The sequence below is a fragment of the Phaethon aethereus genome (genome assembly GCF_964289735.1).
Source record: "Phaethon aethereus genome assembly, chromosome: 1".
Classification (NCBI taxonomy): domain Eukaryota; kingdom Metazoa; phylum Chordata; class Aves; order Phaethontiformes; family Phaethontidae; genus Phaethon; species Phaethon aethereus.
The window spans coordinates 3,784,994-3,808,153 of NC_138575.1; the positions used below are offsets into that span (position 1 = coordinate 3,784,994).

General features: G+C 40.4%; 1 protein-coding gene across 1 annotated transcript in view; it reads right to left on the reverse strand.

Annotated features, from left to right (window-relative positions):
- Nucleotides 1-5,465: 5,465 nt before the first annotated feature.
- Nucleotides 5,466-23,160, reverse strand: part of MKLN1 (muskelin 1) — a gene marked incomplete at its 5' end in the record, with an annotated part of 98,030 nt that continues 80,335 nt past the window's right edge. Inside the window, 6 exons of the mRNA XM_082007597.1 lie at nucleotides 5,466-6,063; nucleotides 7,825-7,879; nucleotides 16,181-16,283; nucleotides 18,914-19,053; nucleotides 21,716-21,830; nucleotides 22,955-23,102. Of these exons, the coding sequence (XP_081863723.1) occupies nucleotides 5,942-6,063; nucleotides 7,825-7,879; nucleotides 16,181-16,283; nucleotides 18,914-19,053; nucleotides 21,716-21,830; nucleotides 22,955-23,102 (683 nt within the window). The 3' untranslated portion in view covers nucleotides 5,466-5,941. The remainder of the gene's footprint in view (nucleotides 6,064-7,824; nucleotides 7,880-16,180; nucleotides 16,284-18,913; nucleotides 19,054-21,715; nucleotides 21,831-22,954; nucleotides 23,103-23,160) is intronic.

The window sequence follows — 23,160 nt, forward strand, 5'->3', positions numbered from 1 at the left end:
ACCTAACCCATATAGCTGGTATTCTATACAACCCACGCAACCACTGTCGTCCTCAGAGGTTTATGTATATAACCAAAGCACCCATGGATAATCCAAAACTCCGTCCAGTTCTTTGACCTCTGCCAGGAATGCCAGAAGTATACCTGCTGCCATCAACCATGGATATTTTCTTGCGCAACTCTCAAACGGCAATAAGCAGATAATTAACTGGCTTCCACTCTAAAACCATGTTTGGATCCACTGCCTAAAGATAAAAGCATCTGGAATCAATTTATCCAAGTGCTGAACCATGTACTATTATAATGGTTCCAGTACAGTAGACCTACTTTTTCCACTCCAACTTTTCATTATAATAGAGGTTTTCGGTAAAACAGGGGTATTGCCTACAAGTCATTACCACTATCTGAGTGATTTCCAACATAACCTTTTCCATGACAGGATATGATCACGTCTACCATACCCATAGGCATTTAGATACACTAACAAGCTTCTGACAGCACATTTACATTTCAACAATATTTACAGCTTATATGCTACTATCACTCTATATAAAGAAAAAGTCATATGGTTGTTCTTAAACTCTCCTTTCACAAAATAAGACCCGTCTCCAAATTATCATGCGTACTAATTAAAATTGTGCAAGCTCATTCAGAGTTTCTATAATCTTCCTCCTAATCAGAACAAATTTTTTTTTTTTTTTTTTTACTAGGCCCACCTCTGTTTCTGTAATAACGACAGCTATAAAACAACACAAGCACTTCCAGAGACATACATGAACTGCTTTTACGGTCAGGACTTCACTTGACAATAGCCAAATATTCCTTAACTCCAAGCCAACCACAACTAATAAGCTAGAATTCAAAGTATACACTGAGACTCAAGGTTTCACAAGACATTCTTCCACTTCTAAAAACAAAGGTACCAAGTGGAAATGTATCCAATAACTTTTCCCATTTCCCCAGAAGCAGCACAGCGTTACATCAACAGAATTACTACGTGTACAGAGGTGTAGGAACACTCAAGTTTAAGGGTGCACAGAGCCAATATGTACTAAAAGTTCCACTCAGTAAGCTCTACAAAGGTATTTCCTTCTCAACTCTGAAATACAGGAGACAGCAAGAGGATTAATAGTATTAGCGTTACAGGTACTTGCCACCCTCCTGCATTCAAAACAGGCAGCATTAATGCTAATCTTTCTTACAGTAAAAGCAGCAAATGAGTTTCAAGTGTTTCTCAGAACACTGCTCTGAATTTATCGCTCGTTGCCTGCGGCACTGACAAGCGCAGGTTTACGCAGCAGGGCAAGAATGGTGTACAACTTTGCGACAAAGAAAACTCCCTTTAAAAATTTGCACACATCAGGAAAATGATTCAGAAAACAGCTGTTCCACAAAGCCCTATGAAAAACACTCATCCAGAGTCATTACTCTGCTTTGGAAGGAGTCTCTTCTGGAAGAAGAAACAGCAAATGGAGACCCCGACACTTGTGGCTGCTGATTAAAGACCACCACAGAAAAAGCTATCGCAATCCTTGGCCGCTAGCCCCATGCATCCGCAAAAAGCCTGCCCTCCTCCGAACAGGGGGTCTGATTCATTTGCTCACTGACTCCTTAGTCATTAAATTTTCAGGCTAGGTTATTACAACTAGTGACCAAAAAATGTCAACAATTTAATCCTGTGACTGCATCCTTACTCCCGTACAACCTTCATACAGGTACGTTTTAGTATGTTCTTTGTGAAAACTTCCTGATTTCACTCTAGCTACCATTTCACAAGGCAAATACCTTCAAAAAAATCTTTCCAACTGGGTCTTCCCAGATTGATTTTCCAAAATAAGAGCATGATTTTGCTAACTGATCTTCTAGTAGAAACCTCCAGCTTGACCTCTGAGCTAGCGTGTACCTGCGTACACACAGAGCCATCCTGAGCAAACGGAACCAAACCCCAGACATTTATTTACAGAACTGGGTATCACTACCCAAACTACACATACCAGATGCTGTCCAGGGAAAGGGCAAACTAAACTTTTCCGAGACAAAGCTCCCCTTCCTCACTATACTCAGCAAAAAGAAGAGATGCTTAAGAATAAATACATCACTAATGTTATCTGTAGAAGAGCCAGAGGAGGAAAAACTACAACTAATTTCAATAACCACTTTTTTGCATCACCCTTCAGGTCCCCCCAGGAGCAATATTAATTAATGAGATCCTTAAAAAACAAGGCAAGGAGGTGGCTATGGTTTCCTCATTTGTAACAGCAACATCTAAGTAGGTCCTTCTGCCACATGAAAATGTGTTAGGTCACACTGATAGCAGTACTTGCTTGGAGAAGACATTTTGGGACAACTCTTAAGGATTTCTCCCTCATAACTACTATGAGGGGTTGAAAGAAAGAAGAAACTCACTTAAATCTGCCTAATTCAAGCTACCAAATAATCAAACTTGAAGGGCTTTATTTCTCTAGGAAAATGTGTCACTTGATGGGAACAACTTTGCATAAAGAATACTTTCATGTTTTCCTAAGAGATGATCTGCATAGTCATGTAAGGGCAACTATGCTGAAGGCCAGTGTCAGTGAAGAACCAAACTCACGGATATCAAAAGTATTTTTTTTTTTTAAAAAGCTACATCACGACCAAAGTCTTGATGTCTGTATCAAGTTTATTCCACCCTGACTTCCTACAGCTTTAAAAAAACCAAACCAGAACCTTGTAGCTTTGGCTTTAAAGACCCCAGTCATCATAAATGAGTCCTTCTCTGACAAGTAATGATGCTTTCTTTTGCAATACCTTATTTACAAGTTCACTTAAACTACTGTAGTGCAAAGATTATGCAGTGTTAAATCCATGCAAAAAGTCACCTTATCATATAAGGTAAAGGCAAATATAGTATGTTTGTCTTGCCTAATCTAAAAAGCCATCTCTGCTACAGCCTGCAAGCATAAGGGTGAGGTTTGAAGGCTTCTCACATACAGCTTGTATATTTACAACACTTGCATGCACTGTGCTGTGAAACATTTTCAGGTGGCCATTTTCAGATCAAGTGGGTCTCTTCTCTGTTTGTACTTCAGTATTTCTGTAATGCTCACACCTAACGCTTTCCTGGAACATCATCAGTATCTTTGAAGATCTGCATGTAATTAAATTCAAACGCTCCCTGTAACCGTTAGTCAATAACCGGCTTATTTTGAAAGAAAATGTATACTTCACTGCTCAGATTTTTTAATTAGTTTTTAAATCAGGTAGCATGGCATACACCAATGCAAAGAAATAACTTAATTTTGACTCCTAGCTTTAAAGACACAGAAGCAGGAAAGACCCTTGGCAAAGCCACAAGAAACCTTCACTTTGGATTAACCTCTCTGGCCACAGGGTGCCTCTGCTGCTCAACAAATACTCAGAAGCTGAGCAAATAGTTTCTGCCGGTTGATTAACCGGCTGTAATCCATAAACTGTACTCGTGCGCAAGGAAATCGATCTGCTCAGGATAAAGTTAGGTCAATATTTGATCATCCTGAAGTGCTCTCGTTAGCAGGGATTGTCAGTACTGCAGAAGCAACGTTCGCCTCGCTCACACAAATCATTCATTTACATTACGCCACCAAAAAAAACCCGAGCCAGGCTGTCAGGCTTTGTGTGCAGCCCTGGCACAGAGGACAATGAGTTTTGACAGGATTTCTATAACACAAATCAAGCCCAACATTATGCACTGCTCGGCACCAACGTCGTTCACAAAGCTCTCGGCATTCCTAAACTTCCACTTTCTCCTTGCCACGGCTCCTCAGTCTAGTTGTGTCTTTTGGGTTCAGCCTCACAGGTAATCATCAAAGGTGCACGTATAAAAGTTTGGGAAGAGCGTAGTCCATTAGAAAACTGCCACCAAAAGCAATTCATCATCTGACTGAAGTTGGAGAATATACAGGTAATGAAATCAAGTGATAAAGGAGCATAACAGCACTAAAATTTTAAGTACTAGAGGGCTGCAGCATTTTGACTGGTAGCACTAAAAAAGCTAAGTTCAATCTCAATGGAAACAATGCCTCGATCGGAATATTCCCCCAGTACAGCACTGTTGGTATCTACAGTCGTACCATATAAGCTCTACTTGAGCTAGTTAACAAAGCGTCAGCAAAGGTAGCACATCGTAAAGCCTAGCAGTGACGTAAAACTTTCCATGTCACTGGAAAAAAAAAAAAAAGCAATGTTTCAAAGAAACAATTTAATCTGATTTCATTTACTGCACTGAGTGGATTCTTCCACAGACATCAGATTTGCTGTCCACTGAAGTATACAATGTCTAAACAGTCTCAAGTTACAAGTTACTTAAAAACACTGTATTTGGATAGTCCTCCCTGGAGACGAAGCAAAGCTCAGCCTCTAATCGTTCCTAAGTGATTAAACGCTAGTATGAGTTTTAAAATTTATTTCTAACGTAGCAAAACTACAAAAGTCACACAAAGAGGCAATACAATGCAATCAAAGCAAGCAGACACTCGAGCTCTGAAAAAGACACTTCACTAACTCTTTATTTCAAGAGTCCAAATCATCTTTGCAGACAACAAGACTTCCAACAAGTTGAACAGGAGTCGTGTAGCCACAGTGGGTGCAGCAACGATACCCTTCTGGCATGAACATTTCTGGACATAAAGTTTTGCAATCTCATATAAATATTTACATCTGCCAGTTTGTACTGAATGCTCACTGACACCAAATGCATAAAGCTTCTAGTGCTGGGTACACATAACCTTCATCCCACTTTGTAGTGCAGCACCAAGCTCTTACCTTATTTAATAAAGAAGGCTTTCAGCAAGGAAGTATGCATTTTCTATACATATGCATCAGCTTGCTTTCAAAAAGATTTATGATAAAATGGCCTCCCTCATTCAGATCTCAGTCTAAAATGCATTTAAAAGTGAACAAGCTGCACTACATAGGAAGGAGACAAGCTGTTTGGAGCAATCCTCTTCACATTTACACACTGACAAACGCACAGAGAAGCAGAGGTGCATGTAAACGAAGACAATCTGTTTCAGAAATCCTACACCCAACCCGGAGTCAGGCTGCGGAGGTCGGGTGTGCATGTGGTGGAAGACCCAGTTTTGCTGGGCTCTGCGAGGATCTGCATGGTTTCTCATCGGAAGAGCACGGAGTAAAACCAGAAAAAAACCCTGAAAAGGGGCCTGTGCAGACAATGACTGCGCTCCAGTTTTCCAGCAGTTTCTCTGAGGTTTCCACTTGCCTGTCAGGCCTTAAGCGGAAGGCTCCAGAGAACAGAAGATAGGTATTTAGGTTTAGACCACATATCAGATGCAAATAGACGCTACTATAAGCCCAGTTCTAGGATGAGGAGACATAATTTGTAACACACGCTCCCCTTCACACGACACACTGTGATTACAAGACTCAAGACACATACATTAATATTACCTCAACGCGCGCCGGTGTCCTGCCGCCAATTTACTCAGCTGCTGAGGATGGAGTTGTAGGATAAAGCAATATATCATGACTAGCTACAAATGAGCAAAGAACAACCTCCCCCCTTTCTCACGAAACCCAAAATAAAAGTCATCATCTTTAATTCCAGAGAACCCACAAATCTCAATTTTCCCCTACTGGCAAAAACAATCACTGCATGATTGGGAATTTTTTTGTCTTTTTTTTTTTTTTCTTTTTTTCCCCCCACCTTTTCATCTTACATTTGCTAACTCAAAATCCAAAGTCAGAAAAAATATATATATTTAGTCGGAAGTACATCAGTTACATTTTATTAACCTACTCCAAGGGAAAAGCTTCAGGGATTCACCATACAAGTATAAAACCCCGTTCAAACACTTAGGGGTTACTATATTACGTCATCCCAGCAGTCAATCAATGCAGTAAAAAAATTAAAATACTGAAAATGGATGCTTTTCCCCTCTTCCACATGTCCAGTGATTGCTCCATTACAGCGTGATGAGGTCCACCAGGTTGCCTTTAGGAGGGGTCATGTTGTCTGGAAAGAAGTTGACGAGTGTATCGAACAGCTGAGTTCTCTGCGCATACGTGTGGTCAACATCTGAAAATCCTGGGGGAGGAAGAAAAGGGGAAAGCAAGTCAATGCTCACTACTTTACATGTTCGGTTTAGCTGCAGAGTATGCCAGCTGTCCATTTTGGATGGATGTTAACTCTTTGCTACTTCTCCCTCAACTAACAAGGCTACCAGCTTTCTGTCCCGCTACTATGTGCCTATACACACAGATCACATCACCCCAAGTCAACACTGCAATCAAAATGCCATAAAAAGTAATAAGCAAACAGCTGTCAAGCTCATTGACAGTCCTGAAGAAATGGGGGAAGCAAAAGTCCTCAAGGGACTACTCTGATGTCCCAGAAAACAAAATCTGTGTAGCTATTTTTATTTGGTGCCTCATTTCTTCTGTCCTCAGGCTTTCCTCATTATCTTCACTACTGTCTTAACCAGAACTGGTACTTGTATTGCTTGCACTTTTTCCTAAGACAAGCTCTGCTGACGGTAGGAGTCCCAAGTCAGAGTTGCTATTTAATCACTGGACTTGCACCGAGGACCCAGGCTGCCTCTTGGCACAAGGGTCCTCTGCAAACTAGTTTTGTGAAGTGCCGCGTCCCAACAGGGGAGGGTTTAGTCTGCTGCAGAAGCATTGTTTATCCAAATCCCCATACTTAAACCATCAACAGCAAGAACAATAGAGCAGGCATACAACGATTTCCTCTGCTTTGTATTACTTCAAACACTGGTATCTCAAAGGAATGCTTTTTAATTCAGTGAACTCACTCTTCAGTTAATCAAAGTCAACCAAGTTAATCAAATCAAGGAGGACTTGCGTTTTTTGTTTTCTTCTGGAAGCACCACTTGATGTATCTATCCTCCTATCTGTAAAACCAACCTCTGAATAAAGTATTGTATTGTGTCAGGAACTAATTAATCTTTTAGAACATTTAAAACTGGGAAAAAACAACTTTCTGAAACTCGGGTTTTCTTCCTTTAAAAAATTCATCTTACAGCATCAACTAGATAACGTCTTCCAAACTGCACAAGCTCAGCAGAGCTTCCTTACCCAGCAGGACTGAGAGGGAAGGGAAAAAAACCAACCTTACACTCAATTCCTTAGATTGGGAATTACACGACTGTCAAAAACTGAAGTCACCCATGCTCCTAGCAAGAGCTCGGTAAGTTGAGGTCAACACATTATTACATGTATGTTAAGTTCTGCCTATAGCCTTCCTATAGCTTGCTCAGGATTCATCTCTCAACTGTTTAAGAGAGTTAACTGTATAGAATAGTTAAACAAATTATGGCTTTGGCTCAGACCTCCTGTTTCCAGCCCTACACGCCACTGTTTTCTTCACTCTTGACATTCTGCCCGAAGAACTAGTTTTGCAAAGAACAGAGCGAACCAAACTACTCCAGGAATTGCAGTTATCACAGCAAACAGAGCCGTAGCCATGCTGTGAGATTCCAAAGTGACATGACAGGAGGTGCTGTATTCTGACCAAAGCTTCTGTTTATTTGGATAACAGTGAAGCATCAGATGTAATAAGAGACAGAAAATGATTCCGGGGGGCATGGGTCTAAAACCACTGGTGACAGATGTTTTAAATATGGGCTCGAGGCATTGGACACTGGTCATTAGAAATAATCTCTCAAAAGTCTAAGTAGTGGCACTTCACATATCCAAACCAAAAAGGACTTACAATATTCGCATGAACTATAACATTTGATATTAAAAAACCCAGCAGAAACTAACAGTAACAATCTTTATCAGAGGGAACATACTCAGTATAATTCTTCCGATACACAATACTCACCAAGAGTGGTGAAATCCGAGCCAGACTTAAATAGTGCTGAGGCAAGAAGCTGAAACTGCAGAAAAGGAGGTAGAGGGACAAAGAAAGAAAAAAAAAGTGTTATTAACTGCACAGGAGAAAAAACCCAGAAGATTCACAGAAGTTCAAGTGGCGTTAGAGTTGCTGGGTTTTCTTTCCACAATCCTTAGAACTACTGTGCCATATGTATGAGTAACAGCAGCAGACACTTCCATATAAGCAACACAATTTATTACCTTGGCTGAGCAAGTTGGATGGTTTTTCCTAGAATTAGAGCAGCATTGATGCAATGAAAGGTACTTGACAGGGAGCCCTAAAACCTAATTTTTTATATATACTTTTTTGCCCCTCTAGCAGATATCACAGCACAGAAGTAAGGTATAGCCTCTTCCACACAACAACATTCCCAGGGATGAACGTGGAACAGTCTCAGGAAGCAAGGATTAGATGGCACAAAAACAGGGTAACTGCTACAGTGCAGCATAAACTTCTTGAACACTGAGAAAGCTTTAAATGGCATCAACCTTTCTGAACTGCCAGAGAGTTTAAGGCAATGTCTTTTTAACTAAGGGGAAAAAAAAAAAAAAAGTTCTTTGCTGGGGAACAGCAGAATCAGGAGTAAAAACGTTTTAAGTAACACATTCACAGTTTTGTTCTCCCTTAATGTCTTACTGATAGACAATGAACACAGTATCTTCCTCTGCCCCCGGCTGCTGTTTTCAGTTCCCCACGTTTTAGCAAAGCTTAGTGCTTTGTCACGTTTTCTTATAAAAATTAGCCAATCCATTAAAGGCTTGTAATTTTTTCTCTCCGGTCTGCGTATCTTTACAGCACACATCCTGAAGGAAAGAAGGGGTAGGGGGAAACAGAGGAGAAGCAAATATGTTCAGGGAAGCAGTGGGAAGAACAGCCAGGATTTACATATCCATCAGTTTAATTTCAATTTCAATAAAAAATATGGAAACACAGACAATTTGCAGGCATCTAGGAGTGGAGAAGGTGACGAGTCGCAGCCAATGTGGATTTGGCAACCACAAGTTGTATCACATAAATCTGATTTCTTCTACAACAGGGCAGCAGGCCCTATGGATGGGACTTGGCAGTAGACCTTGTCTGTTTTGACTTTCATAGGACTTGTGATGCTTTTATATGATATTTAAGGCAAATTATTGAGACATCACCTAGGTTAAGCTAACACAGAATGGCAAATAGGTCAAATAACTTTACTGTGGGTAGCCTTCAATGGTTTGACATCAAAATGGAGCCATGAATCAGCAGTGATTCATCTGTGCCCCAGGGTCAGCATCATTATGGGTTTTCAGTGATAACCTGCTTGACAGAACAGGAGACGTTCACCGATTCCCAGACCTTACACCATGCTCAGACAGACTGCCAGCACGGTAGCAGACAAGCTTCAGACTTTTTGCGTTTCATCCAGCTTATAATGATGGATCAAGGTGCAATTCACTAGGGCCAAGTGCAAATCGACATAAACACAAAAAATCTGCCATGCAAAACAGGACAGGGTACATGGGCTATGTGAAAACACATTTAGGAGTTACAATAGATCAGTATCAACCTATTGCAAATATTCTAAGTGCATAGCAAATACATGAAAATGAGTAGGCTCTTCAAATAAATCAAGTACTCTTGCTGTTATCAAGGCTCAAAAGTCTTATCTACAATATGGCATAAGGCTTTGGTTTGGGCATCCAACTATTATCCAACTACTATCAAATAGTAACATATGAGGAAAGCAGTAGAAAAAAAAATTAAGTGGTTTGAAAATCAAGCTGTATAAAAAAAGTTCAAAGCAGTCAGGGTTGCAGAGCCTCCACAGAAGAATGCCCAAGGATGAAACTGCAAAAAAGTCACAAATGTAAAGGGCGCTATAAGAAGGTAAATCCACAACTAAGTGCAAGAAGCCACAAAAATACCTCAGCAAGATCAATTTCAACATGACATCAAGGAAAAAAAAAAATAAGGGACTTAGTGTGCTATAGTAAATTTGCAGTCTTTTGGGGGTGCTATCATGGGAAGCTAGCACTGGAGGTATTTAAGACCAGGCTAGAAAGCTACAGAATTGGCAGACTACAGAACAAGGGGAAGATGTTGATTAAGTACCCTCTTGAGTGAGAGGTCTGGTTGTATGAAATCAAAAGGGACTGCAATGCTACACGTGTATTTCACTGCTAGCGTAACTTCTAAGAGTTGCTTGGCTCCGAATCAGCAACGTACTTAAACAGATGCCCAGCATAAATAGCTCCAAAAGTTCCAATAAAATGGGTGGCTGAATCTGTGCTGCTTCTGATAGCAAGTGCCACGTCCTGGCCATCTTCCGCTCACACACAATTGCCTTACGGGCCTGCTGCCAACAGCCTGGTAGCACATGAAGCCGGCTATGCCGGGACAAAGCTGATGCCACATGCTTGGAGGGGTTCCCTTGCCTCCCCCAGCAACACCGGCAGCCATCCTGCTCTAAACAGAAAGCAAGTTGTGCTTGAAGCTGGGTCTCAGGACGCCCAACTAAGAGACTGTATAAGCAGGATCCAGCTAGTAACTCACTGAACTGAGACGAAAAATCCATTCAAAAGACCCTCTGCCAAATACTCCAGCCTCACCTGCTCTAGGCATGATGGATTTTCAGGGCTATGAGTTTCCTTCCAGCTTCGTGAGGAAGGAATATCTTGTCTCCTCCTTCACCGATGACGCTGCACTTCAGTTAACCTTGAGGTTTGTTGTTTGTTTGCTTTGAAATTATATTTTATGTATCATCTCACATTTAAAAAGGACTTTGACAGAAAAGTCAAGCACATAAGTTAAGAACATCAGTTACAGACAGCACTGAGCCTAAGCTGGTTCACTCTGCGTTTGCATTACAATGCCAGCTAGACATATGATGTTCTCCTGACAGACTTGAATACTTCTTTTCCAGTGCATAGGGTTGTTAGACAGACTTTAATACTTCTTTTCCAGTGCATAGGGTTGTTACTGCTTATTCAAGACCACATCTCCTACACACCGTTCACAGCTTATATCCAATGCAGTATTTTCTTCATGAAGTTCAAACTCTGCTTGAAAGAAGGAATTAATTCTTCACCAGTTTTCCTATCATATTAATTGTTACTGTAACACATAGAACTTCAAATTCTGATTAATTTTGGGTCCCCTATTTGAAACTACCAGAATCTGATTTTTCAAAATACTTAGTATTATGCATCTTCTTCTGAATTCACTTGCAGGCAGAAGAGCAAAGCCCTCAAGCAAATCACACCTCAGATCTCTCCCATCAGGCATCAGAATGAAAGACCCAATTAATGACCATCTAAGAAAATGATTTCCTTAACATCACATAGCAACTCTGTTACAGAGGCAAGATCAGAATTCAATTATCCAGCAGAAGCACCCAACTTGCTTTAATTACAACACCACCCGTTTTCTTCTGACAATCCCTTTGGCTCACTGGCTCCATCCATTCCAAATTAAACCTTCATTCAGAAGGCAACAGTTCCCTTCATTACACAATTCACTTCTCTCTGAGATAGTTCTCACCTTCTGAACTGAGGCAGGGGTTCCTTAGAGATAAATGCATCTGGTTAACTTACATAAGGTTATATTAGGTATATGTCTGGCTTATTAGTTATATATATAAGGCTAACTAATATCATCAACCACATTCAGAGAGGCACTAAATTAAGACTACGTGGGTAATATTAATCCTGGCATTTTCCAACTTAGGACCTTCACGTTTCCAACACTATTGTTCTTTTATCAGTTGAGTGTACTTCATCTAGGTTTCCACCTACAGCAAAAAACCAATTCTGCCATGGGGCAACCCATGCAAGTTTAGTGTATTTGCTGCACGCCTTTGCCCTTTGCGCAAATGAAATGGTTAACGCTAAGGGGGAATGAGTAACAGCCGTTTGGGATACCCGGCAGGTTGGATGAATCAGACATCATTCCTCCTCTGTAATGTCTGTACGGTGAGTGCTCAGATCACAGCGTAAAACAGCTTCTCAGCTCTGACCAGTTCTGTTGGGATGGTGCCTCGTAGTGTAGACTCAAAGAGGCAACGAGAGGCTCAAATTCTTTGAGGACAGAGCCTTCACTAGCTGAAGCTGGGAAGGCTGAACACTATTTTTGTAAAGGCTCCTTGGCTCCAAAGCCTCTGTTCCTGCAGCACTCAGACTTTGAGGCTTTACAAAGAATCACAGCAGGACACAAAGAAGAGAAGCATGCTTTTCTTAGCTCCTTCCTAGAACTATTTTTCCCATTTGGGCTTCAATTTTCCCAGAAATATCAGTCTAACGCAGACTCAAACAATACCGTCGGGCCCCGCTGACTTTATCTGGCAAATTTATTTAAGACAAGGTCTTAAGAGTGGAAAGTATGAAGCAGCCTTGAATAGGGGCCTCCAGCCTCAATCTACAAGCTAGGCCTCAAATTGGCCTCCAGGTCCTTGCTCTTTCTCCTACCATGCTCCAAGAAAAACATACTGCAAGTTCAACTTGCAGTTGGTATCTGTGTTACAGCAATCACAGGATTGAGCTTCACCAGTAGTTGAATGTCAGTCTCAATATACAAAGTGATCTTACTCTCCTTCACTTGGGCAGCACTGACCATTTTTTCGTCGTATTGATTTCTTCTACAGCCCACTAAGCAGCAGCAAAGTTCTGGGTATGATTACTCCAGTGATCAAGGAACACCAACTTTAGTCTCCTATGTGATCTACTGATGTTTTTGTGCTTTAATAGCACCTTTTTTTCCCTTGACCTAAGTACAAAACTTGGCATTCATTTTGATTTCATATTTTGACCATCCTTTTATCTTTAAAAGCCTCAACTTCCAAACTACCCCCAAATGCACATCTGTGTGTATATGAAATAGAACATCCATGTCACCAGAAATTTTTACATCAAGTGTCAGTCTTTTATACAACTTCAATCTCTCCATGAACTAGAACACATGGACAAACTTCCACGTGCTCTGGGGATCTACCTTCCTTTACATACAGTGTCAGAGCTATTAATCCACAGCCAGTAAGCAAAAGACTCACTGATCCGAAAACGCTCAACTAACTGAAGAGGTTTAAGCGATTTCAAGCAGAATCACAGTTGAAGAGAACCGGATCTGCATTTGTGGGCAGAGACAGAGCCTGTGGCTACTAAAAAAAGCACCCATGCGATAGCTGTTACTTGCAGGCATCTACTTCACTTTAGAACAGTAAAAAAGGAAATAAAACTATAATCCCATTAACATCCCTAAAATTCACAACAAAGGAACAAAAATCTGGGGGTATGTTCCTACTGTCAATCATTCATGCTACGTTAAACAAAATTGGTTACTAATGACAAAGTAAGTTTCAAGAACAGTCTGTTTATTTTCTTTGGCATCCAACTCAAAACAGCTGAAGAGACTTGCCTAACAAAGTTAGAAGAAATTACTTCTATTACAAAGCAAGTAAGCCTTACCTCAAAATGAAATTCTGCTTGTAATATTATATAACACTACCCACATATCAACCTATAAAACATGAAACCATATAGACCAGTCTGTAAGAGAACTGTAGCACAAAGCTGGTGATAAACCTGTTCAGCTTGGTCCTTCCCAAATTTAACAGTTGCCCTGGAGAAAGGGAAAAACAAGTTCTCTCAAGATTTGCCACACTAAGAAGGCCTCCAACACTCAATAGCTGTAGGCAGGACAGAGCAAGCCAATCAGATATAAAGCCTTTGATACTAATTAAGATGATCTCAACTACAAATAAAGACAGAGTATGTAGGTTGCTGGGCTGAGATACACAATCAAACTGGAGGTTGAAATTCGATATGGAATCCAAAACGCCTGCGTCAGTCCTTTGGAAAGCACAAGAGCTATTTGAAGATGTAATGCCAAAGCAAAAAGCCAACGCGATGTGATAACCGGAAGGTAAATTGACGTCAACTGGAAATACACCCAGTCAGTACCAGCACAGCCGCTGGCTCGATGCCATATACCTGGCAGATCTGTTCCAATTTGAACAACTTTGGAAGTTAAAGCTTTTTGACCAACACAATTTGGGGGTGGGAGTGGTAGGAAGCCTCCCAGAAATTCTTGAATTATTTTAGACAACCACTGGAACTGAAGCTTTAATTCTGCAGAATGGTATTGCGTTGATCCAACAGACCAGCATGACAGACAGAAGCTATTGAATTTTGTTCAGATCAGGCGTTAGGCCTGCAGAGAAAGGATTCACAATATATTCACTCAGCTGGATTGAGCCACCTAAGCTCATACACTAGATCATTCAAGTGCAGAACACTAGTATGTTCTGTGAAAAGGGATAATTTTTTTGAATGTTTTATTCTATTTCTGCCTTGTATGATAGATGTACTATTTTTCCCAAAATCTCAGAGAAGTCAATGAAGTCAGGTAAATTCTTCATTCTTACAAGGTGGACAAGTTAAATACTACACACTGAATTGGGACTATCAAAATGTAGACTATTAAAGAATTTCCTATGCCAGATATGCACAGTGTGCAGCCCTTATGGCAGTTCCTTCAGTCTGCTTGTCACAGGAGGCAGCAAGAACGAAAAGGAGAGGAGCTTGCTGATCACACCACAGTTTATTTTCTCTTCACTCAAAAGGCACAGCCAGCCCTGAGATGCAAGATCTCTGTAGGAGCAGTTGGCCAAAGACACGGCATTCAGAAACATGATAGGGCTACCAGCACACAGATCACAGAATCACAGAATCACTAGGTTGGAAAGGACCTTCAAGATCATCAAGTCCAATCATTAATCCAGCACCACCATGTCCCCTAAACCATGTCCTGAAGTGCCACATCCACACGTTTTCTGAACACTTCCAGAGATGGCGACTCCACCACCTCCCTGGGCAGCCTGTTCCAATGCCTGACCACTCTCTCAGTGAAGAAATTTTTCCTAATATCCAATCTAAACCTTCCCTGGCGCAACTTGAGGCCATTTCCTCTTGTCCTATCACTAGTTACTTGGGAGAAGATATGACAGAGAGAAAGGGAGAGCACTGAACACAGGACGTGGTCTTATGGGGCAGGGAAGGGGAGAAGGGGAAAAGAGAGCATCAGAATGGTTATTGTATGTTATAGGTTATTACAGGTAGGAAGAGGAAAGTGCAACCACACTGCTAAGACAGGGTATAATTGGGCTGTGCCCCCTTGAAGCATGCTGCATGGGAGAAATCTCATTTTCCAGCTGAAGAAAAGGAAGATTATCTGTCCATCTAACAGAGAACTTACAGGCACAGAACTTAAATGTTTCATTGGACCAGGTATTTAGAAAAGGCTAACCAGAATTTATGACAAATGTGATCAGTTCCAATATCCTGATATTAGTAAATGTTTTTTCTTAATTTTACTAACCCTACAAATCTAAACTGTGCATATGCAAGACAGGTACACCCCCAAAAGCTTCTAGTGCCCGTATAATGATCTTTTCCTTATCTAAAGCAATGAGTTTAAACCAAGAGATTAACTGATTTAATGCAGAGACTCAGCATGGAGTAACAGTGCCCGTTCTCCTGTTGCAGTTTTATAAAAGGAGCTGTCAAATCAATTCCAAAATGATTAATGCAAGAAGAGAGTAACCACGGTCTCCTCTTCCTCATCTACCGGTCAGGAGCTGAACACTTGTATATCTAGCTGGCTGCCCCAAGTTCCACGTGGAAATTAATGGCAGAGTCAAATCAACCACCTTATCCGACACTTTTCACTATTTCTTTAATGCTTTTTGTAAAGTGACACGTATTGCGGTAACGGAATCAAAACAGGAAATGGGAACAAATTCCTGGAACAAATAAAAGAACATGCCTACTGGATAATATTCAAAAGGCAAAGGAAATAAGAATTTAAGGTTAGCGAGCAATGTACAATCTACTTCCAGCAATACTTATCATCTAGAGAAAAAACCTCTTCTCCTCCTCCAGAGCTATTTAATATTGACAAGCCAAAAGGCAGCATGAATAAGAGTTTCTATTGACTTTCTACCACACAACCAACTACAGACTCCTGACATTTCAGAGAGTTTACATTTCAATTAAAGCTCCCAAAATACACACCAGTACATTGGAATATAAACAAAGGCCTAGTCTTCACTATTATGAGTACAAAAGCTATTTTATCTGGAACTGTAGTTGTAAAAGGACTGTTTCTAAAGCAATATGATCTTTGGTGCAGAGAAATACATGATCTAGCAAAGTATCATGCACCCGTAGAGCTTTTTCAAACTGAATAAAAACAAAGTTTAAGAGGCTTAAAGTTTCCACAGGAGAATACAGTTTACATTTCTTTAATTAAGACAAAGATAGTTCATCACTACCTCTTTTGTCTCCTCGGGGTCCGAGTGATCCACAGTTATGTACAAATCATTCTGCAGGTATTTCAGTGCATTAAGAGGGTCAGTCTGAGCTTTTTCTTCAAACCTGCAAAGAAGAGACAGAAAACATGAGCGCAACCATTTTCTTCAGGACTAAGTACTATCATTTCTACAAAGAGCAAAACCTATCGAATTAAACTTTTGGCCAAATAGTTTCAAATAAAACCATGTTAATGGCAGCTCGGACTCCTATTTGCTGCAGTACATGCTTTCAAGCCAGACTGAAACACGGAGGAGGGTTTTTTGGGCGTGTACGGGAGTTACATGGGCAAAGTATTATGCTCTTAATAAAAGTGTTCAAAAGCATATGTACAGCAGCTGCTTAATACATAAATGTAAAATATTTAGTACAGTTTTGTTTTTTTCCCCCATAAATAAAGTAAGGTATGAGTGGCACCTCATGTGAAGGGCACAGTTCAGATACAGGTAAGGCCTTGAGCACTCCAGCCTCAGAGATATTTACATTCCTGACTGTGCAGAAGCATAACTGGAAGTACAGGGAGGAGAATGCTCCCTGCTTCTGCCAGACAACAGAAAAAGGGGACGATGGGAGTGAAAACCCCCCGATTCAATGAATACTACGCCTTAATATCCCACTTTTGGAAAGAGCACATGTACGTGTAAGTCCTGTGCACCATCACCATTATTTTCTGATTTTCTTTTAATGACCAGAAACTGTAACTTCTGTGAATTCCCTGAAGTTAATATAGCCCTCAAAAGAATTCTGAGCTCAGCACCCTCAGCGAGCAGAGCTACCTCCCTGCAGCACTGAGTGCATAAGCCTAGAAAGGATGAGATTTAAAATTATCTTTTTCCCCCCTATCACCTATCCACCAAGTGCAGCATCACACTGTCATCTTCTGCATCACCAATACATGGTATTAAGCCTTCCCATGAAAACAGCTCAGACAATTCTGGATTGCAGAGATGAGGACCCTAAAAAACATGTTCTAAACTACTTAATTGCCTTGTTATCAACTGCTTTAGAGGAACTCAAGATATTTTACTCATATTTCAGTTTAACAGGGCATAGCTTGTCAAACTGAAAGAAGTCACATGGAATAGATTTAATCATATTGTTGTTATTTTTATTTGGGTCATCTACTTGGCTATTTATACTATAGTGGACATCTGCAGCCCAAATTTTAAAATTGTCTACAGATGCAAGTTGTTCAGCCAGCGCATGGAGCACAAAGACTATGTCTGTTACCTGATGTATAGGACATTTTGGTAATTAAGCACTATTTCTTTCAAACATTCCCACAGATTTTCTTAGATGATATCACCACAGTCCAGAGAGCTGAACTACCTTCAATAAGTGGAACCATGAACACCTTGCTCTTCTCCATCTGGCCAACTTGGCTCTGCTATGGCTGGCTGGCACTAGCCAAGTTAAGAGGCCCAACAGGACTCCAGCTGATGCAGTGGATTTGCTGTGTATGCAAGTCAAGTACCTGTTCTGGTACCTAGAGCTTGATGGCATGCAGATAATGGGCAGCCAAGTGACTCCACAAGAGTTCAGCTCTAGCCCCAAGAGGCACATGAACTCCAGCAAAGCACCCATCATACCAGCCCCTGGCTGGTCATGTTTGGCTCCCTCATATGGACTCCAATAAATGGGAGCATGGTGCATAAATCCCAAGCTTCTGCCAGACAATATGCAGCAACATCTCCTCTGAGTGCAAATGAAGCAAGTAAAACCAAGTAATGCAGAGCTGTCTCTGGAGGCTATACAGCTGCACTTGCACACAACCGCATGTGGGTTTAGTAAGTCTCCTACACTACTGGGCAAGACCTTTATTCCCTCTTGTAGGTATTCACATCTACCACGTGGCTAATCTGCAAAAGGCCTCGTCCAGCTACAGTGATTGTCAGTTGAGCATAACAATTTGCTTTCTGCCTCAGAAGTAAAACACCAGCAGTAAAAACTGACCTCCAACTCTTGGCATAACCTGATAACAAAGTATTCTCACCAAGAATGCAGAAAGAGCTATTTATTGGCTTCAAATAATTTGCTGGGTCTTGAAAGGCTGTCTCACTGCTCCAATTTCTTGCCTAAGAGTAGCACTGTAAGCTTGATTTTGAAGAGCTGTTGCCCTAAATAGCAAATATAAGGGCAGCTCAGAAAAACCCAGAGGACAAGAAGCATCACAGTGTAGCTGAATTCTGCATAAGTGAGATCTTTCAAGTGATTCTGAATGACAAACTCTGATGACTTCACCACGGTTGAGTCTCAGATGTGCAAAGGAATCCATCCCCCAGACTTCATTAGCATCCTTGCGAACTGTTACTATCTCCTAGCACAGTGTTTCAGAAACAAACTCCATCTCCTTAGGAGGTGACAGTACCAAAACACATGTTGATGAACAGAGTGAAAAGGGAATCTAAAAATTCCCCATGACTCCCCACACAATAGCCAGATTTGTCTAGTTTTAGAATAACATAGTAAAACCAGAATGAAGTTAATTTTGTAGTTTGGCCCTGCCCCACTGCTTTTTATTATTAAAATAATTTTTTAAAAATTCAAAACAATCAAGAAACCTGCAGGCCATAATGCAACCAACAAAGTGACATTTCCCAACAAAGTTTACAAGATATTCAAGTTTTAGCAACTTTAAAAAAAAAAAAAAAGACACTTTGGAAGAGAAAATTGTAAAACATCTTTTGTTTCTATACCTGTGCTTTCTTATGAGGTATTTGCAGTGTCTCAGCAGGTATTCTTTTGAAGGTCGACAGAGTTTCAGAGACCAGAAATCATCTAGTCTCATCTTTGGAGAGCAGGACTTGCCAGGATTCCCTCCAAACAAGTAATGAACCTAAGCAAATGAGAGGCAGATCAGAAAGTTGATTGTTTGTGTACATCTGTCAAACAAAAACTATTTACTATGTCAGCATCTTTGGAGAGGTTTATTCTGTAGAGAGAAAGCTCTGCCTTTAGACAAGCTGCTCCATCTTAATCAGCATTACTTTGTCCCCCAGAAGATGAAGGAAGTTCTCTTAAACTGCTTACATTTTAAGGTAATAAAAAAGCTGCACTGTTAGACCTCCGTCTAGCAGATTCCCAAGTTACTTAAACATCGACAAACCATGCGATCTCTTTCTTTTGGGAAAACCCATGAGCATGCTAAATCCTTAAGCACATAAGGTATGAGCAGAAAAGAAGGATCTGAGCCAACTCTTGTTGCCGTGTTCAAAATACTTGATGCAGACAATGCTCAAACTGATGGATTACAAGCCTATTCTCCAATCTTGACCTCAAAGACTCCAAACCTCCTTGTCAGGAGTGAGGCTAAATTAAAGCACCTGTATTAAACCCTTCTTGAATTTGGGGATAAGAAGATTACACCCATATAATTGAGATGACTCCAACAATCACCCATTTTCTTTGAAGGAACATACATGTAAGGAAGACTCAAAAAAAAAGGACTTTGCAGACTAATGCCCCTGCCTCAGTCAGAGCACTGTTGGTGAAGCTGCAGTACTAAAACACCACAATCCAGACAAGAAGCCTTTTCCTTGAGTCAGGGAAGACCATTGCCTTCCTGAAAGGCCAGGGCCACTGGCAAAGTGAATGGGAAGTCCTAAAGATGCTCAAAGTGACAACAAGCCCAGTCCAGCATAATCTCGGGAGGTGACTAACAGGCCTGTGACCTCACATGTACCATAAACTCTACATGTTTAGTTTGACTTGCAGAGAAAAACATTTCCATGGTCTCTGGACGGGCAGATTTGTCTCACCTCAATACAGCAGCCTAGCTGCAAGACACTCAATACGCTGCCTGGGCACAAAGGAAAGAGCTAACTGAATAAAGAGTAAAACAAAAAGCCAAAAGTGTAATCCTATGAAGAACTGTGGAAGAAAACACCGATTTTATTTACAATCAGAAGTCACAACCATTACTAGGATTGTCTTCAAAAAAAGTTTTAGCAAACCTGAGATGCCAGTCATAGAAATACTAAATATACCTGTATGCAAAATTCCTATTTTTATTCAAGGTAGCTCAAATGAAGTAGTCTCTAACAGCCATTCTGATAATTTCAGGATACAACACCTTTAAAATGCAAGGCTAGAGTTACAGAGAGAGGCAAGTCTCAAGAAAAGTGTAAGCGTTAAAAGAAGACTGTTTATTTCTCCACTTTCTTTTCCTCTTCACATCATTTGGCATTTCAGGCTCTGAACTGTTGACATTAAACATGTCACAACGTCTTCAAATACTGAGGTTCAAGAAATCCAACAGGCTACCTTTCTCCACAGCTTTAAAAATAATCACTCAAAACAATGTATTCTGCATCCCACTGATGTAGGCTCTCCTTATTTATATCAGAGGAGTTTAGAAAGGTCATTTGAACAGAGGTTTCTAAAAATAAGACTCTTCAAAACAAGCACATCAAATAGCTCTTCAGATAAAGCTGGGCAACTGCCATGATTTAGCAACCTTCACCGCAACTTATAAAATACTACTCTCAATCTCATGGTACCTTACACTTAGAGCAAGCCACTAAAGGCAGAATAGTATTTACTATCCAACATTAACGTCCGTGACGAAGATAAACCATACAAGTTCTCCATACGGAAGTTACACCTATTCTTCCTTAAAACCCCCCTTACTCCCAAACTTGGGCTAGTCGGGTTTCCCAATTTTGATTAACATTCCATGAAATCGTAAGACTAAAGTATATTTGTCGTCTTCAGTTCAGACTCTTTCAGACTAAAAAAAATCAGAAAAAGTTTATTTTAATTGTAAAATATCCATGAAAGCTTAAGGAAGTATGTCACAGTAATTTCAATTCGTAGGTTAAGGAAGTTATGGTAACCTAATCCATTGGTTTCTGCTTTATTGGTTAATATGCACAAAGCCCTAAGTTTACCGAGCAGTCATGTTCACTACAAACAATTTTAAGTACATTTAAGCATGAAGACATCCATTAAAGTCAGACAGTGCTAAAGAATGACAGTTGCTTCTGACATACAGTGCAAATTAAGGCACCTCTGTTACAACCGATTCTTAACAGTGATTAGTTCATTCAAAACACACTTTCTCCTGGAAATGTTGGTAACTATCTGTGACCATTTAGAAGGATGAATGTGGCAGCTAAACTAAAAAAAAAGACTCCACAGTCACTAACAGGTTGTGAGATTAAGTTCCTGAGGACAATGAATGGAGTTTCAAGTGTTCTCAAGTACAAAAAAGCCAGGAGCTAGTTGCTTGACAACTTTGTAGAGGTTTAGTATATCCCACTGTCTGCATTTCTATTTCATCTAGGAGCTGTCATGTCTACTTCACAATGACATAAAAAGTAGCTTAGCATCTCATTTCAGAAGATGACAGCAAGTTAAATTAAAGTTACCCACCACAGTAACTCTACACAAAAAAGCTATATTCATTCTACCATCTTTGAAGAAGCAACTACACCAGAAGAGCAGTAAGACAAAAAAAAAAAAAACAACCACCACCACATGTGTCTGGACCCTCATACCTTGTGCAATTCATCATACACCAGTTGATGGGCAAACCTTGGGCAGGGCTCCTCTTCCTGAAGGCTTTTACCTGGATTTTCTTTTGCTGCTTGGTCATTCTTATAGACACAAGACCTGAAATACAAGGCAGTAAGTCATGATTAGTTGTACCTTCAGGAAGTAGAAAAAGTTACTGAAAGGCTCTAAGGTACAAATGATGTCAATTTGAACTGTTTGGCATATAACATCAAAGATTTTCTTACTTCCCTACATATTGTCCTCTATTATCCCATCCCCATTCTTCGCTCTCCAAAGAAACCCATCCAACAATCAGAGAAGGTCATCTTGTCTGAACACAGTCCTCAATCACAAGCCAAACAGGAAAAAAACTCTAGAAAATTTCATGTCATGAGCTTTGGAGGAATCTGGATGGTATTTTGGTATTTGGTAACTATAATTATTATATATATATTTTGGAGGTATTTGGATATTGCATTATTTGCTAGCAGAATTATCAGCACAAAGTATTTTTCATTATGGACAATACCATCTTAGACACAGTAAAGCTACAGGCCACAGACTATAGCAAAGCTACTATTTCAATCACTGATTTTCAAGCAGACTTAAGTTGTAATTTAAAATCCTTTTTTTTTTTTAAAAAAACAACATTCACACCTTTCAAAGTGATTGTCCCCACATTAGAAGAGACCTTGAATACAAAAACGCTGCCAGCTCTGGATAGGGACAGTACAAATAGGGCCAATAGATAAGGAGATCATTTTCTCAGAATACCTGGTACCACTGCATGCAGCCTGGAAAGAGCTGATAGAGCCATCAGAAAGACTTCTCCATCACCATTCATAGAGCAGACCAGTTTCCTTAGTTTCTAATAACTAGTACCATGTACACTGCTATTAACAACTTACATTTGACCGAATTTGCTGCACTGATGCTGAAGCCTGGCCTTGAACATTTCCTACAGGAAAAACCTCTTATAATGGCTTACTTCCCCTCATTCCCTCCACCTGCCTCCAATAAAGAACTTTGCACGATTTCTCTCCCTCATTTGGCTCATTGCCATGGTGTCTCTAAAGACTATGGGAAAAAGAGGTGCCTCGAGGGAACTCCACTGTCTTCAACATTACCATTCTATGGTTATAAGAGATTACAGAATTACCTGGGAGACTGGATCATGTAGGATTGCTTTCTAAAGAAAGTCAGTGTAGGTGTTAGAAACAGCACCCCTTTCATCGACTTACCAGCTGTTCCTCACAATGTCATAAATCCAGAAGGAATTCCTTACATTCTCTTCCCGCTTCTCCTTGTCTTTACTGAGCCCTGACAAGACATGGATTTCATTCAGTTCGGGATCAATGGTAGCCCTTTGAGTGAAACCTGTCATTGGAACTGACAAAAAAGAAAGTTACACACTGAAAACAACAGATGATACAGGAAGGGATCCAAG